Source organism: Pollachius pollachius (genome assembly GCF_949987615.1).
Source record: "Pollachius pollachius genome assembly, chromosome: 7".
NCBI classification, from domain to species: Eukaryota; Metazoa; Chordata; class Actinopteri; order Gadiformes; family Gadidae; genus Pollachius; species Pollachius pollachius.
In genome coordinates, this window is record NC_136940.1 from 9,241,783 (window position 1) to 9,261,329 (window position 19,547).

At 47.4% G+C, this 19,547-nt stretch overlaps 1 protein-coding gene across 1 annotated transcript in view; it reads right to left on the reverse strand.

The window, feature by feature from the left end:
- The window catches only part of lnx1 (ligand of numb-protein X 1), a 45,217-nt gene that overhangs the window by 16,523 nt on the left and 9,147 nt on the right, over nucleotides 1-19,547 (reverse strand). The window contains exon 4 of the mRNA XM_079740584.1: nucleotides 2,356-2,603. Coding sequence (XP_079596710.1) covers nucleotides 2,356-2,603 — 248 coding nt within the window. The remainder of the gene's footprint in view (nucleotides 1-2,355; nucleotides 2,604-19,547) is intronic.

Here is a 19,547-nt window from a genome sequence, read left to right on the forward strand (position 1 = left end):
CCCTCTCTCTCTCACTCTGGCTCTCTCTCTCTCTCTTTCTCTCTCTCTCTCACTCTCTCTCTCTCTCTCCCTCTCTCCCTCTCCCTCTCTCCCTCCCTCTCCCCTTCCACTTCCTCCTCTCTGCAGGTCTGAGAGATGCATGGCCTCCTGACAGCCACATTACTCTCGAAAAGCACCAGCCCCCCGTCCAACTCTGGAGCTGACAGCCTGCTCAACTGCAGCAGCCTCCCATGGTGCCAGGCCCTGCTGGGGGTTCTTGGAGTGAACGGTATGGTGGTGGTGTTGGTGTAGATGTGGTGGTGGTAAGCTGGTGAAGTTTAAGGTGCTTGTACTGTTTATGTGTGTGGTTGTGTTGTTGTGTGACAACAACCATACAGGTGGTTGTTGTTGTGGGAATGACTTTAGTAAGTAGTGGGAGGGGCTTAACATGGTGCTGTTGGTAGTGGGAGGGGCTTGAAATGATGTAGTCGGTAGTGGGAGGGGCTTAACATGATGTAGTCGGTAGTGGGAGGGGCTTAACATGATGTAGTTGGTAGTGGGAGGGGCTTAACATGATGTAGTCGGTAGTGGGAGGGGCTTAACATGCATGGTGCCCTTGGTAGTGGGAGGGTCTTAACATGGTGCAGTTGGGAATTGGAGGGTTATAGTATGGCAAATAAGGATGTGGGAGGAGAGCTTTTGGTGCCAGTGGGAGGGGCTTAATATAGAAGTGGCGGTAGTTGGAAGGTTTTAATCTGGTAGTTGCAACAGTGGGAGTGGCTTAACATTTGAATGGTGGGAGGAGCTTATTGTTGCAGTACTTTGGGTGTCATAGGGTAAGGGAGGGTATGTGTGTGTGTGTGTGTGTGTGTGTGTGTGTGTGTGTGTGTGTGTGTGTGTGTGTGTGTGTGTGTGGGAGTGTTTGGGCATGTGTGTGTATAGTAGTGTTGATAAAGGACGAGTGCGTCCATGCCCGACTGTGTAAGTACTGGAGAGTGCTGTGTTAATGGCCTGACTGAGACTATTTTTAATCTTCCCTCTCCTTAAAAGGACCACCTGCTCGACCTCAACGCACCTTCAAATTCCTTCTACCCCTCGCTCTACTAAGAAAGTTCATATTTCCTACAGATATGTCGAATAGAAATGAATACAAAGGGGATAATGTGGTCTACGGACAAGCGGAGAGGCGAGGCTACATAGGCGGCTGGGTGGATTACGACCACAGATCATTAGGTCACTCGTAGTGAAAGGCCTGGGGAGTGATGGCAGAGAGAGAGAGATAGGATGCTGCATGCTGATTGGTTGAATGAAGGGATCGCGTGACCAGGGCGCCTTAGGGAATTACAGTTTGTGACACTACAAAACCTCTGCAGCCTCTTTACTCACTATTGATTTTCAATCTGTCACGCTGACAGTGGCGTTACACACAGACACACACACACACACACACACACACACACACACACACACACACATACACAAAAATACACACATCCAGAAGCCTACAGATTCTGTATCTCTCTATTCCTCTCCTTCTCTGGGCTGATGAGTCCAGGCTAGCTGTACGCTAGTAAGGCATGCTACCTTTTCTCTCATGGCTGGTGAGGCCAGGCTAGCTGTATGCTAGTAAGGGCATGCCACCTTTCCTCTGTTGGCTGATTAGGCCAGGCTAGCTGTACGCTAGTGAGGGCATGCTACCTTTCCTCTGTGGGCTGCTGATGCCAGGCTAGCTGTATGCTAGTAAGGGAATGCTACTTTTCCCCTGTGGGCTGGTGAGGTCAGGTTATCTGTATGCTACAGAGGGTAAAGCTACCTTTTCTCTGTGGGCTGGTGAGGCCAGGCTAGCTGTAGGCTAGAGGGCACGTGTTCGCACCACTGGTGTTTGGATGCTGCACTCCGAAGATTTATTGTGTCTACACGCGGGCCGAGAGGACAGAATGTCTTTGTCTACTGTTCTCGCTCCCCTTCTCTATACCCACCAGGATATACTGACTTTACTCTGTAGGTATAGAGGAAAACTCACAACTTAATACTCAGGAACGTATAATCTATGCTGGCTGTCCGGTTCTCAATTCAGAATATGTATTTTCCCCCAAGTATGTAGGAAATACTTGCTTCTATATACCCTCTACATCAAGCACTCACTGCTTAATACTCACTACTCTGTCCTCAATACGCTCGGTACTCAATATTAAATACTCTGCTAAACACTCAATCTCTTCACTAGCCTGGATTATGAACATTTACATTGGTCTAGGATCGTACAGTACTACAATTCTCTCTTGTCCTCTCAATATGGGGGTGTCTCTCTCTCCCTAATAACCCATGATGCATCGTGACGTCTGAGCCCTACACTACTTGACTCGCAGCACTCACTCTTCTTGCTGCTGCTGCGCGCGGCCAGGCTGCTGGTGCTTCCTGATTGGCTGTTGTCCTCCATGCTGGGCTCGAAGGCAGGGTTCACTAGGCCAGGGTCGTCGGCCAGCAGCGCCACGGCGGCCGACGTGGGACCGTCGCACGGCAAGGTGGCGACCGTGAGCTCCGACGTGCTGTCGGTGCAGTCGCCCTCCTGGGAGCGCCGCTTCCTGTCCGCCGACAGACCATAATGAGACGCCCCTTTGCACCTGCACACACACAAACAGACATAGAGGGAAAGAGTAGGGGTCAAAGGTCAGGCGGCGACGAGGTCACTCCGTGAAGGGCAGGTGAGAAATGACGTAAACGGAAGGGAGGTATTTGTGGTGTGAATGAATGGAATAGGAATTAGGGATGATAATGAAACAGCTCGTGTCATTGAAATATGGTCTTGATATGTAAATAGATTGTACATAGATATGTGGTCTTGATATGTAGATATATATTATGTAGACACGGGGTCTAGATATGTAGATGCATATGCAGATACGGAGACGTGATATGTAGATGAAATGTACAGGGTGGTCTTGAAGAAAGCTGTAGTAAGCAGTTCACTGCTTACTGTCACCCCTGATCTTAACTACAAAGCCTGACCTCTCCCTATGCCTAGCCTTACCCTAGCAGTAACCGAAGGCTAACCTTCATCTAACCTTAACTAGCCTTTACCTCAGCAGTTAGCCTAACCTAGCAGTGAACACGTTAGGCATCATGGCAGAGCTATAGAATAGTATCTACATTAAAACACCTCATTGATATCTAGCAAGTTAAAGATAACCCAAAAACACAATATTAAAAAAATAACAATAAGCAAATAAGCAAACACATTTTTTATAAATATTGGATTTCCCATGGGATTAATAAAGTACCACCTTCTCTTATTGTTAATAAATATAATGTGTGTTTTCTGGATGGAAGCGTTGGCTGACTTTCCGTTTCTATCGTGTAACTGCAGGCATAGTGTCTCACGCATCTCAGTGGTCCACTCTCTCAGAAGACCAGGGCAGGTCTCAGGGTGAACGACCATGAGATGTGTGTTTCAGGGTGGGCACCCAGGAACCTTGGGAAGGACGTGGGCTGAGGAGCTCACCCTGATCTCCGCACTGACCTCGCTGTCCTGACCTCCAAAGTGCCGCCTGGGGTGTGACCTCATCCATCACAAACGCCAACGCGGCTCCTCCCGCCCTCCACCGCCCTCTCACGCGTCAGGTCGCGTTTACAACATGTTGACATGTCTCCACATATTAGCTCATGTGGAGATGGTTATTATGCTCTGGTTCATAGGTATTAACCCTTTCGGAAACGTTGTATATTAATCATATTACATAAATCGATTAAAAAAAATGTCTGCCGGATTGATTGATTGTGTTGGTTTGATACATATGCCACACATTACTTAATGACTGATTACTATTAAAATATATGTTTTATTTCTCATATGAATGTCATATTGGCCATATTTTTTCAATCATATTTTATTTCCTGTTTCAGGCAGAATATTGCTTCTTGGGTACCACATACATAAATTCTGATACAAAACTTCAAGTATATGAAACGAAAAGGTCAGAGTGGAGCATTTTCGTATTTACTCCGTGGCTATGATTGATTCGTGTTTTTGGTGACGTAATCAGATTCCTATTCAGCATACTCCATGTGGGATCTGGCCGCCGCTGTGGGCGAGGGACCTTGACAGGTGACAGAATATAAATGTGGTCGTTACAGTAGCGACAGAGAGAGGGAGAGAGAGAGAGGGAGGGAATGATAAAATGACCAGGTAAAATATCAAAGCGTATCAGAGTGTTATTCTGTGTTATTCTGCTGGAATTAATGTTAACATCTTCAAGACAGCCACTCACCCGTGATAATGACACACCTGAAGAGTGAAGACAGACATGTGTGCGATATTGTATCTCTCTCTCTCTCTCTCTCTCTCTCTCTCTCTCTCTCTATTGTTTCTCTCTCTCTCTCTTGTACCTTTCTCTCTGTTTCTAGTCTCTCTCATGACAATGCTGCTGCTTTCTCCTTCCCACTCTCTTTTTCTGGTTCTCAAACACACACACACAGACACACACACACACACACAGACACACACACACACACACACACACACACACACACACACTTTCACACACTTTGACAAACACACACACACACTCCCAGACACACACACACACACACACAAACACTCTAGCGCAGCATGACTAGACTCAACAACAATATTGTTGTTGAGTCTAGCAGTCCATTCAGCCAAGTCTATTCAACAACATAATGGTGCACATTTCTTTAAAAATATATATCTCTTCAGAGCATATTGTCGTGTTCTGGCCTCCCGTAGGAACAATACGAAGCAGGTTTTAATGAGATGGAGCGAACCCAAACACAGAGCTTCATGAAACACGAGAGAAAGAGTAACTGGAGCCTGTTTCTGATACAGAAGCAGATGATGCATATAGTAGAAAAATAAGGTTGGTGTAAAGGACTGAACTGCTACACTCAGGCATTAGGTTGGAGAGGGTTTGTAGAAGGGCTTTGACATGGTTATGCTCAAGGTTCGGAACAGGGTAGTACAGTTGCTAACCAGAAGGTCCTGGGCTTGATCCTCTGTGTCCACAGCCCATCTGTAGTGACCCTTGAGAAAGATGCCTGCTCTTCAATGACATGTATCTACACTTCATTGTAAGTGTCTATCGATAAATGCATCAGTTAAAAGACTCAATGTAATGGTGAGGAAAGGATAGCAATAGGCCTCATTCACTTGGCAGCCATCTTGGTTCCGCGTTAAGTTCCCCCTACCCAGCTAGCGTTTAGAACCAAGAATCAATCATGGTGGATGAGCCAAGGGAAATAACCGGGTCTGTATACATGACCCATACTAACGACACCATTACAACTACAACCAGGCCATGGAAGAAGGCCCAGCTCTCCATAACTCAAAGGGCCTAGTCTACATCTTCTTGTGGGTTCTATATCACTCGTAGCCCCCCCTCTTCCCCTGTACTCCAAACATATCTTGTCGCAGCTAAATGATTACACCTTGCCGGAGAGAGACCCATAGATCGCTACCCTGCCAGCCGCCCACTTTAGCCCGTTGCTTAACAGCACACACGTGCCTACAGTGTGTTTGGGTAAGTGTTTGTGAGCAAGTGTAAGTGTGTGTGTCCGTCCTGTGCGGGAAGGTAACGAATGGGGGGGGAGTCAATGCTGCAATTCAGCGAGAGAGGGAGAGAGAGAGAGAGAGAGAGAGAGAGAGAGAGAGAGAGAGAGAGAGAGAGAGAGAGAGAGAGAGAGAGAGAGAGAGAGACAGAGAGAGAGAGAGAGAGAGAGAGGGGGAAAGAGAGAGGGGGAAAGAGAGAGGGAGAGGGAGGGAGAAAGAGAGACTGAGACTGAGGACTGAGACATAAAGAGAGAGGGAGAGGGAGGGAGAAAGAGAGACTGAGACTGAGGACTGAGACATAAAGAGAGAGGGAGAGGGAGGGAGAGAGAGAGAGAGAGAGAGAGAGAGTGAGAGAGAGAGAGAGAGAGACTGAGACTGAGACATAGAGAAAGAGAGAGCGAGAGAGAGAGCAAGAGAGACATAGAGAAAGAGAGAGGAAGTAAGTAATTTCTCCGCTAGCCGCGGGGCTGCTGATAACGGCAGGCATCTCTCTCTCCTGTTGCTCACCTCCAATTAGAAGAGGTCACGCTGACACACATCAACAAGAAGACACCAGGCAAGACATCAGCACACAAACACACATGCATGCACGTACCTTCACACACACACACACACATGCATGCACAAAAGCACGCACACACACACACATTGTCCTTCCACATTGTCCTATCAATAATTGTCAAGCTTCTGTGCACATATTTTATGTTGGTTTGTGCTCACACACATGAATGCAAATACATTCCGATTCATAAAAGCTATACACACACACACAGCCACACAGGCGCTGAATGTGTATTTGTGTGTATTATGCACACACTATCTCACTTGTGCAGGCTCCCTGACCCATTGGACTTGATGTAATTAATGCTTGCAGCTACATTCCTGCTAGTTTCTGGGTGGTGGAAAATGGAAAAGCCAGTGACCAGGGCCGGGTTTAAAAAACCTCTCTGTTTTAACCGTGAGTCGCCCAGACCGCCCAGAGAGCAATTTCCCCTAAATCCAACCAAGTATAACTAATGCAAACCCAGTAAGAAACACTCTGTCGCCGTTAGCAAAGACCAATTGCTAAATCTTACTGTTGGAATTTGTGTTAGTTTAGCAGTAGTTAGTAGTGCTATATGCAATGGTTGCATATAGTATGAGACATTGTAGACATTAAAAATTGCATAGTACTTTATGCAACCATCGTATAAAGTATAATGCAATATGTAATGTCTACAATTTCCCTTAATAATGTATCCTTTTGTCATTCAAATATTGTCCTGGATTTCTCCATTTCTGCTGGATGTCTGCACTATGAACGCAGCAGTGACTACAGAGAGGATCCCTGTGGATAGAAAAACCTTTTAATCACCCTTTGCTATTTACTTTAGGCTTCTCATAAATTACCATCCCTGAGTGGTTTAAAAAAAACAGCTACTTACATTGAATTTTCCTGCATATACACAATGACTGGATACAGAGACAGACAGCTAATGTTATTTGCCCATAAACATACACAGACACACTTAAATTACATGTTATTCTGTCTATACGTGCACCTGGCTCTCTCTCACACACACACACACACACACACACACACACACACACACACACACACACACACACACTCAAGTCCATGTTACTGTGATTACTTAACACCTGCGAGAGTCTTTACAAAAAGCCTCAGAGAGTAAAAACAGACCTTACAAACCCTCAGAGAGTTAAAACAGTCCTATAAACCCTCAGATAGTTAAGACAGTCATTATAAACCCTGAGTGTTAAAACAGTTTTTCCCTGAGAGAGTTAAGACACTCTGAGTAAGGTTAAGAGTGAAGACAGTCCTTAAACACAGAGTTAAAACAGTCCTTATAAACCATGAGAGTGTTTAGACAGTCCTTATATCCCCTGAGAGTGTTAAGACAGTCTTTATCAACCCTGAGAGTGGAGAGAGTCCTAATAAACCCTGAGAGTAGAGTCCTAATATACCCTGATCCAATGCAGCATCCCACTTTCCAGACACCATTATCTCATCATCTCTCCCATCTCTCGCAACGCCGCTCAGATTAGCAACAAAACATCGAAGCTTGCGCCGCTCCGCCCTCCCTCACTCTGCCTCAGCCGCCTCTACACCTCCCCAGCCCTGCTCCCCCTTCTCGTTCCTGCACTTCCTCTGGCATGAAGATAATTACCCAGGATGCAGAGTGGGTCGCCGATGCGGCAATGTGCAGCGCCCTGGCACTGTGAAATAAACACCGGCTCAGGATTCGCCCGGCGCCGCGGCGATGCCCTCAATCCTCTTTAGGAGTGACCGGATTATCTCACATAACCCAAATACTGCGTGTTACCGCGGCAACATGCCATGAATTACCCAGATGTGCTCGCTGCGGCGGGTCATCCGGTCAGAAGACAGATGACACGCAGATGTCTGTGTACGTGTGTGTGTGTGTGTGTGTGTTTCTTTGAGGGCTCTTGAGTATGCATGACATTACATGAGTCTGACTCCCGATGAATCACCATAGGATTACAAAATACCTGTTTTGTGTCCCATATTTTGAAATATATATATATATATATATATGTATAGAGAGAGAGAGAGAGAGAGAGAGAGAGAGAGAGTTAGTGTCTTTCCTCTCACCTTCTCGCTAGGCATCTCCTTGCACCTTCTGCCTGGCATCTCCCCTCCCCTTCTCTCCCCTCCTCTCCTCTCACGTCGTCTCCCCTCCTCTCCTCTCACTTCGTCTTCCTTCCTCTCCCCTCCCCACCTCTCACTTGCTCTCTCCTCCACTCCCTTCTATCCTCTCCCCTCCTCTCCCCACTTCTTCTCTCTTCTCGCCTCAGCTTGACTGGCTCTGTGTTCTGTGACTGACAGCTTCAAGAGGCTAAAACTCTTTACAATATTCCTCACATTTTATTGAGACATACACCACAGACACACCTTCACACGACGATGGTCGACCTGTTTCTTTTAGGAGTCATCGCTTACCTGTTAGCGTTCCATTTAAAACAAAACACTGCCTCCCCTTCACTGATCCAACAAACCGCTGGGTTTGGCACACATGCGAGAACACACACATACACCCACACACACAAACACACAGACACACACACACACACACACACACACACACACACACACACACACACAAGTCTAAAGCCGTTTCCCTGAGAGAGAAGGGAGGAAGATGTGTCATTCTCTCTCTCAGGCTTCAGTCCGCTGAGAGTAGGATCAGAGCAGACTGGTTCTGATTGGCTGGAGGCGTGAGCACATCTTAGAGAAGCTTTCAAAACAGGTCTGGAAGGAAGAAAATATATACTAGCAGTTAATATATAAATATGTAGTAACGTCAATGCTACAGGGCCACCTGGGTGGCTTTTATTGGGTTCCACAAAGTACGAAGGGTGGTGGTGTTGAAAGCCAGTTTATTGCATGGTTTGCAGATAATGATACATGGCCTGGTGCTCCATGCTGCCATGTAGGAGATCTCTTCTTGAGGGTAAGTTGATGGCTTGTGCAGCCTCACCTAGCCCCAGAGTCCCATCAGTCTGACTCGGCCCCGGTGAGGCTGCTTAAAACAGCCATCACCCACACACACTCCCACAATATCTTTATATAAATACTTAATCCAGCCGTAACACTGCCTCCAGACAGAAAGAGACAGACAGACAGGCCGACGGGCATACACAGACAGACTTTCAGACAGGTGGATGAAAGCCAACAAGCAGACAGACTTACAACGGGCCGAGAGTGAGGCAGAAACAGAACCAAGAAGTCAGACAGACTGAAAGAGAGAGAGATATAGATAGACCTGGCCTGTCATCTCTGTCCCAGTGAAATAAGTCTTCCTCCAAGCAGCAAAAATCTGCTCATCACGTTGGGTGGGGCCTTTGAGATCCCCACTCCACCCCAGGGGGGCCGCAGTAGAGCACTCATTAATGGAATCAATAGTGACAAGGGCCCGAGGAAAAGTGAACACTCGAATTCATTGGCTCCTTAATTACATTAGTTTAATCAATTATAGGTAGTGTGCACTTGATTCCGATCAGATACACACGGAAGGGACTGCGACACGCTGCAGGGAGGGAGAGGGAGGGAGGGATGGAGGGGGAGGAGAGGGGGAGAGGGAAGTAGGGAGAGGAAAGGATTGAGAGGAGGGAGGAAAAGAGAAAGAGACCTAGATAAAGAAAAGAGAAGGAGGTATAAAAGGTAAATGAAGATGAAAGGTTCCGTTGAAAGAAAGACAAGATGGATAAACGGGACGACAGACATAAACATAGACCCGCGGACCAATCAGGAAGCGTTACTTGGATGACCGTATTGGTCACAGCCAATCAGCGAGCTGTGCATGACAGAAGGTGTTGGCTGGACTCTCCCCCTAGCCTTGTTCTAGCAACAACAATAACAACAACAGCACAGAGCCTGGTGTGTCTTTCTCCCTGCGTGTGTTCAGGAAACCTCTCACCTACATGCAAGCATCCCAATATACCCATTAGAGCCTGCTGGTGTGAAGTCCTTTCTTCTTTTGCTTCTTTTGCTGGGTAATTACAGCGCTAGTGGCTAGACAGGCTTGGCTAATGTTAACGCACGCCTATGTGAACCGGCGGAGACAACACGGCCACACCCGCCACCCCCCCCCATCCCCCAAATAGCTTCGGTAGCGACAGTGAAACTCTGCCTCTCATCTCTGACTCATGGTTTTTTATTTGAGCCAATCAATAGGCAGCAGGCCCTGTCGTCAGGAGGGCTGCGACCTCATGATTAGCCTGGAAGGGCTTTGTGTTCAGCTTTTTATCACCTGAGTGTCTGGTTTCAACACCTATACCCAGGATTTGCATTTCCACACTTTCTCTCTGTGGTGGAGGGGGAGCCCTTTACCAGCACAGGTTGTGTTGCCTCAGCCCGCTCTTAGGTAATCTAGGTTGGGAGGTTTCCTTAGGTTGGGAAATGCACCCTTACTTAAACAATAAACAATAAACAATGTACTACTGTTTATGTAACAACAAATTTCATATATGTATATATATATATGCATAGATATATGTACAATGGGCATATATATTTCATTACGTTATGAAGAGGCCACCGCCACACATGCCACCTCTTTATTGATACGGTCGTCCCTGGCAACGGGGCGTTGCCAGAAACGTATGGCCTAGTACCCTAGGCCATGTGGCATGTACCAATAGGCTCAGCCCTGGCTATAGGGGTCCTGGCATCTTGCAAGGGATCTGGCATCTAGGGGCCAGCTTCAGCCCCAAAAACACTATTTTCTCACCTCTCTCCTCTCCTCCCCCTTACTTCAATCACACTTTCATTCTATCTTCTTCTCCCCCATTGTCCTCTTCATCTTTATACCTCCACCATCAACATCTTCTTTCTCTCCTCTTACCCTCCTTATGTCTTGTCCTATTACCCTCCCTCCCTCTCCTCCGCATCTCCCCTCCTCCTCTCTGCTCCATCATCCCCCTCCTCCTCCCTGTCTCTCCTTTCCCTCTGTTCCCTGCTCTCTGCAGCACTGAGATGGCTCTGTATACCATCCTATAGATAAGAGCACAGGAATTAGACTGCAGTCTCTCGCTCACTCTCTCTCTCTCTCTTTTCCCTCACTCTATCACGCTTTTTTTTCTCTCTCCCCCTCCCCTGGGGAGCCAATCACAGGGCTGCCTGATGACAAACGTCTACTCAATACATGCCCATCTGCTACTGATGTGAAAGTCATCCAGCGAAAGCCACTGATTCAGCATACACAATAATGTACACAAGCATACAAGTACAGACACACACAAACACACAGATTCAGCAAACACATATAAACACATTCACAAACTGATTCAGCACAAGCACAGACACACACACAGACACACAGACACACAAACACACAGACACACACACACACACACACACACACACACACAAACACATCCACACAAAATCATGCACACACACTCATACACGCAAGGGCACACACAAACACACACAAATGCACACACACACACACACAGCTTGCAGTGCAGCATGCAGTGTGTATTAGACTAATGTGCCGTGCATGCAACTAATGCAGCTAAGCTGATCTAGGAAGATGCACGCAACCAAATAACAGCTCTGGAAGGAAAACATAGTACAGGCTTTCTTCAACCTGGCCGCTAGAGCATCGCACTCGAGGGCGTGAGAAAGGAAAGCGCCTTCAGACCGGCCTCCGCTGGCATGAACCAAACTCATCTGCTCAGTCCCGCAGGGTTCATGGTGTGTGTGGTAAGGTTGAGATGCTAATGTGTACATCTTGTCTTGTCATGTGGTGTGTGTGTGTGTGTGATGAGAGAGACTGTGTGAGTGATATGTGTCTGTGTCTGTGTGTGGGTGCGTGCGTGTCCTTGACTGATGTTTTAGCCGACATTTGAGGATGTGTTATGAAGCATAGGGGGGAGGGGGGGCTCACAAGATATGCCTGGAGGTTTGGTTGGAAGATGTTGTCTTTACTTTGTAATTACTTCCTATGCATGCACTTCTACTGAGAGAATTTGAATCCTACATGGATTCTCGCTAAGTTGACGTCTTTAAAACACATGAGCATTTATCTAGCGGGCTAAGGAGACAGGAGAATTTACTTACTAGATTATCAGGGATTAAAACTTAATCCAAACAAACCTAATTAGTCTGGATCAAGGCCTGGACCGCACACACACACACACACACACGCAAACACGCACACACACATACACACACACAAACACACACACACACACACACACACACACACACACACAAACACACACACACATACACACACACGCACACACACACACACACACACACACACACACACACACACGCACCCACACACACACACACACGCATACATACACAGTTGCAGCGGCCCTGGCAGAACCCAACAACTTGGACCCAGGGCTGACGTAGCGGCAACAGAAATTATCACCCAAGTCCAACGGCGGCGCCATGGCCGCTTACCGCTAATCCGGTTAGCACATCCGTTAGAGCAGTGGGCACGGACACATACACACACAAGCAGCGTTCGCTGAGGCCCCGCTAGCGCAGCATAACAGCCTCGTAGACAAGGCTTGAAGACTAGCGGCTAGGCTAAATGGTTGAGCAAAATGGCTAAGCTAATGTGGGTGTAAGTGTTTAAGGCGTCTCAGCCCACGAGCCTTCAAATGAACAGATTAATGATTAAACGTGCGAGCGCCCCGTGCGACGATTATCAGACAAGCCCACGAGGGCTAAGCGTACTTTAATATGGGAGTGTTTGTGCAAACGTGTGTATCTAAATGATTGTGTGTGGGGGTGTGTTTGTGTGTGTGTGTGTGTGTGTGTCTGTGTGTGTGTGTGTGTGTGTCTGTGTGTGTGTGTGTGTGTGTGTCTGTGTGTGTGTGTGTGTGTGTGTGTGTGTGTGTGAATGTACGTGTGTTGGTAGAGTGTAAAACTAAGATTAGTTTTGATTGTTTTTTGTCAGTCCCCACTACGTAATAGGTCCACACTGTGAGCGGTTTCTGTACTCAACTGCGTGTTTAGCCAAGATAGACTCTATACGTGCACCGGGGTGTGTATGTGTATGACACAGAGATGGGGAGATTATTCTTACAGGCATTTTCACCCTGTAAAGCCGTCATACTAATCATACAAATGGAATGACAGCAGCAGAGTACAGGGAGAGAGAGAGGGAGGAAGAGAGAGAGAGATGGATGGAGGGAGGGAGGGAGGGAGGGAGGGAAAGAGAGCGGGTGCGGGAAGAGAAGGAGAGGAGGGGGGAGAGAGGGGAATGAGAGGGAGAACGTTGAGGCACAGAGGGGCACAGATAGCAATAGAGAACGAGAGCTTGCGGGCTGAGCAAGGAAAGATGCAAACACACACAAAACACACACACACATATATACAAATGGGAATACGCAACCACTAAAGTTCAAACGACAACACTAACATTGATCAAATAACCAGTAATGAGTACATATGCAATTCATCATAAACAATGTATTTGTGATTAGATAGACAGGGAGTGTGAGCGAGAGAGAGAGAGAGAGAGAGAGAAAGAGTGAGAGAGAGTGAGAGCGAGGAAGAGCGAGGAAGAGCGAGAGCGAAAGCGCGCGCGAGAGGGACAGAGACAGAGACAGAGACAGAGAGAGAGATGACGATGACCACAGCGGACCACAGCGGACTGCTGTCATCGCAGGGGATGAAGATGAATGTGGGTGCCATTGCTCTCTAGTCAGGCTGAAAAAGACCATGTCCGCATTCGTCTGGCTCTGGTCCCCCCCTCCCCCCCTTCTGGTCCCCCCCTCCTGCCCCCCTCCTCAGCTCTGCTCTGCCACAATCAGCACAAAACAGGCCGGGCCGGGCCCGTCTACCTGACAGCTCCCTGTGCAGGAGCGGGGGGGACTGGGGGACGCAGAGCTGGGGGGGACGCTGTTTTTATTAACAGTCATTGGTTGAAATGACCTGGGTCGTGAACCCTGCTCAAAAACCATCCCCATGACGACCACATGTACAGGACAGATGGCGGGCCGGACCCAGGAAGTGACCTCATCCCGTTGGCTGATGTATCCCTCCCCGTCTCTCCTTCTTTCTCCTTCGCTCTCTCCTGCTCCTCTCTCTTTCCCTGCTCCCTTCCTCACCCACTCTCCTCCTCTCTCTCTCATCCCCGTCGCTCTCTCTCTACCCCTCTCTCTTTCACACCCTCTTCTGTTTCTCTATCCATCTCCACTCTCTCCCTCTCTCTCTCTATTCCTCCCATCCTCCCCCCCCCGCCTCTCGTCATGTCTCTCTACCACCTCACCTATAGGAACTGTCTAATTGGTGATCTATGTGTGGTAAAGTTTGAGATGTGAGGTACAGTAGAAGAGGAACCTATAGATTTAAAGAAGCAGAGCCCCCATCCATGTACGCATGCATGCAGCAGAATGGAAGATTGGCGTTATGGACGTACGCCAGGATACCACAGTAACGTGGTGTGTACTGAGTACACACCACGTACTACTAGACCAAGCATACGCCATTTATCACATGCACTACTAAACCCAGTATACACTATTAATTACTTAACTCATTGTACACCATGCAGCACTAAACCCAGTAATCACTATGCACTACAAAAACCAGCATACACAATGCATTAGATGCACTACTAAAGGCAGTGTATACTATTCACTACTAAACCCAGTCTACACTATACACTACTAAAACCAGTATATATGCACCGATAAACCCAGTATACACTATGCTCTGCTTGACCCAGGATACACCATGCACTACTTAACCCAGTATGCACCATGCACTACTTAACCCAGTATACACTATGTACTAATAAACCCAGTATACACTATACAATACTAAACTTGGTATACACTTTTCCCTACTTAACCCAGTATACACTATGTACTAATAAACCCAGTATACACTATACAATACTAAACTTGGTATACACTTTTCCCTACTTAACCCAGTATACACTATGTACTAATAAACCCAGTATACACTATGCAATACTAAACTTGGTATACACTTTTCCCTACTTAACCCAGTATACACTATGCCCTACTAACCCCAGTATACACTATGTACTACTAAACCCAGTATACACCATGCACTAATAAACCCAGTACACACTATGCACTACTAATCCCAGTAGACACTATGCACTACTAATCCCGGTATACACCTTACATTACTAACCCCAGTATACACTGTGCACTACTAATCCCGGTATACACTGTGAACTACTAATCCCGGTATAGACTATGCAGGCTACATACAGGCAAAAAACAGCATCCTACAACCTAAGCAATCATTGTTCTACATGTTGTAACAGCAATTATTAAACCACTACACACACACAAAGCCACATACACAACCACACACATAGAGTACATGTTTGCATACAAGCAATTAAGAAAATACACATGCACATGCATGCATGCATGCACGCGTGTAAACACACACACACAGACACACACACACATAAAAAACAAACATAGGTATACATTTAAATGCACACATGAACCTCTCTATGATCCACTATAAATGAATGTAAACAAATACCCACACACACACACATGCGCAGACACACGAACACACACACACACACACACACACACACACACACACACACACACACACACACACACACACACACACAATACACAGCACATCCAATGCACCCAGAACAGCAGAGGGGTGGTGTGTATGGACTGTTGTTGTGAAAACATGGTGGGCTTGGATGGGCTGATGGAGGGGTGGAGGGATGGAGGGATGGGAGGGGAGGATGAGCGTTATACTCACAGCTCTGAGTAGAGGATGTGCAGGTTGCCCACATTGTCTGTGTAGTTGGCCGGGCTGAGCCACGGCAGGACCAGCAGCAGCAGGGCTTTCATGGTCAACCCTCAGCAGCCCTCTCTCTCTCTCTCTCTCTCTCTCTCAGCTTCTCTCTATGTCTCTCTGTCTACCACTCTGCCACTCTCCCTCTCTCGTACTCGTGTGTTTATGTTTCTCTCTCGGACCGAGCTCCTCTCTGCACCGGAGCTCTCCTCTCTTTATATTGCTCCTCTCTGCTCCTTCCTTACTCCTTCCTCCTTCCCCCCTTCCCTCCCTCCCTCCTCCTCCTCCTTTGCCTCCCCCCTAACCTGGCAGGGCTTTTGCTGAATCCCTCCTTCACTGTGACTCCTCTGTCCCTCTTTCTCTTTCTCTCTCTGGTCTGCACAACAACCTCTCCTCCTGCCTTGCTTCCTCCCCTTCCCTCCTTCCCTTCCTCTAAGCTGCAGAAAGTCGCGGGCGGGTTGCCAGCGACTGGCGCGGTGGTGGCGAGGCGCGGGACGAAGCAGCAGCGGCAGGTGCAGAGAAGAGGAACAGGGAGAAGAAGAAGAAGTAGAAGACCAGGAGCAGAAAGACCTAGTCCCGCAGCTGTGGCCGAGGAGGAGGAGCGAGAGGAAGAGGAGGATGCAGAGCCGCAGGGGGAAGGTGGCACATTTGGAGCCGGATCTGAGATGTGCAGCCCCCCTCTCTCTCTTCCGTAATCTGCTCCGGGCAGCGGCGAGTTCTAAGAGGATTTACAGTCGCATGCGTGCGTGGGTGTGTGAGTGTGTGTGTGTGTGTGTGTGTGTGTGTGCGTGTCTCCTCTCTCTCCTCTCCCTCTGTTTGTCAGAGAGAACGGCGCAGGCTGTGACTTATACTGCAGCAGGAGCCACGGGGAGAGAGTGAGATGGAGCAGACCAAACAAAGAGACGAGGAGGGGGGTAGTACCTGCGAGAGATCCCATTGGCTGTGCCCTCCCTCCCCCCCGCCAACATACGTGCACACACAGACAGAGCAGCATCACACACACACACACCCCACCCCCCTCCCTGCCAGGCTCATACACAGAGAGGAGATAGAGGTGGGAGGAGCAATTGGGAGGAGATACAAGTGGGAGGAGATGTTCATACAACCAGCCCCCCCCCCCCCTCTGAGATGAAGGTGGTCCGCTCCACATGCAGCAGATTGGTCTGATCACTCAGCCTACATGTGTTACTTAGAACGAACACAAACAACAAATACACACACAGGCATGCTTACACACATACACACACACAGACAAAAACACAAACACATAAACACACAAACCCAGACAAACACAAACCCACACATACACTCAGCGCATGGCCACTGCAAACAAACAGAGCAGATCAAGAGTCAAGAGAGAGCACCAGCTTGTTAACCTGAACACCACGACAGGCAGGCGACACATTCCAGTAAAACATTCACTACGTCTTCCTTTGACGCAGAACACACTAGTCTGTCCATCTGTCCATTCACACATTAGCAACATACAGAGAGAGAGAGAGACAGAGATGTAGAGAGTGCGAGTGTGGGTGAGAGACAGTGTCTTGAGGAAAAATAAAGGAAAAGGTGCTTGATCCTACAAACTGATTGCAGGGTCGGGGGGATAAGGGGTGGGTGTTGGCTGATGGTGAGACAGACAGACAAACAGACATAAATGATGAGGTGAGATCGAGAGAGAAAGAGAGAGACACAGAAATAGAAAGATATTTAGCAAGAAAGATAGATAGATAGTTAGATAGGTTGATGGAATGTCAAGGTGTTAAAATAAATACAAATCTCCCTTTTTTTTTATCAGTTTTCTTTGTTTGCATCGCTTTCATCTGCTTGTTCTGCATTCACCTTTGAGGTAAACAGAACAGACCCCCCATGTCTTTAGCTCTCATTCCCCTATTTCTACATCCATATTTCATTCACAAATTTGCATATTTGTCATCATATTTTCACACTATTTTCATCTCCTGATGTTTATATACATTTTTCTGATTGTGTTTGCCAATTTCCTAGTTTTTTATGAATCTTTTTTTCTGCAAATATATCAATGATCAATTAATGTTCCCTTCCTAGCCCTTGCGTCAGGCTTCCTATTTTCTTCCTTCCTTCCGGGTGTAAATATTGTGCCTGATGAAATCTTTCAACAATGCAACATTCTTTGAAATGCTTACACAAACACACACACACAGACACAGACACACACACACACACACACACACACACACACACACACACACACGGTTTAACAAACACACATACATACTATATGTTCAATATAACAAACATGCAATAACACACACAGTTAAACTAAGAAACTGTAACACACGAACAGAGAGTTTAATACTTAGAAACCCGTGCAGACAGGCACACCCTTTAGCAGAAATACACAAACGCATTAAGACACACACACACACACACACACACATACAAACACACACACATTCCTTAGCAACACACTTACAGTCAAACTTCTTCTTGTGTTAGGAAGTATATAAATAAAAGTGGGCAGGCGGGGCAGGTGGGCATTAATAAAGCCAGCAGAGTCTTCAGGTCTTAAGGTCGCTAGCGAGGGCCAGCAGCTGTCTGAGCCCACTGTGAGGTCGCGACCTGCTCTCTCACCACAACAGACAGTGCACTGAGGAGGAACAATCTCCCGCCATGTTTAATGTCACCTGACGCATGTTCCCTCTCCTTATAGCTTTTTGTAGAGCACCTGAGGAACCAGCGATCGACCAGTGTGAACACCCTCTGAAACCAACTCAAAGAAAACTAACCCGGAGCGTGGACCAGAGAGAACATGCTCTTAACCAGATCAAAGAAACCGGAATCTAGAGTGTGAACCAGTGTGGAAGGGCTATAATACCTCTGAGGAACAAACAACCTGGAGTGTTGGACCTGTTTGAACAAGCTCTGAGCCGAACCACAGAAAAGGATCTGCCGCTTTTTGACCGCTGTGAAAGCGCTCTGAAGCCAAATCAAAGCCAAACAACCGGAGTGACGCATGCGAAGGGATTTGACTTTGTCTGAATGTTGACAGCCTCGGGGGAGATCATGACTAAGTTGTTGCAGGGGTCTAATCTAAATCAGAATTTCAGCAAATCCAACCCCCCCGCTTAAATCTGCCACCACCACAACAACAACAAAAAACACCACCCTCACCGCACACCATGAATAATACATGCTGGGAACTCTGGGTAAACGTATGCGTCTCATATTCTCCGCTCCACTGTGACAGTCGCAGGCATGCAAAAACAGAGACCAAACAAGTCATTAAAACGACACTGCCGCACCAGTATCTGCCTTCAGACAAGAAATGCTGAGCTGAGATTTTGGTGGGTTGAATCACCATTTCAAATCGTTTGCACCTCATCCACCCAACCTATTTCTACGGGCTACATGCGTTTTCCAAAAATAAAGATCACATTTGCTTCAGAAAATCTCTCGGCGGTTTGAAGTGATCAAAGCCAGCTAAACGGTTGAATATAGCCAGCGACGGTGACTCACGCGGGGTGTATTGTACGGCCGTCAATAGAGCTCCATCCACCGCCAGGCTTGATGACGTAAGCTCCGCGACAGATGTCAGCGAAGTAGCCCAGAGCACTTTGTTCCAGCGCTCTGACTCTGCGTGTTAGGACTTCAGATGTGGCTCATTGTCTTTGGAAATCAACTTTTTAAACTTTAAGTGCATGGGCCTTTTATTCCTTCACG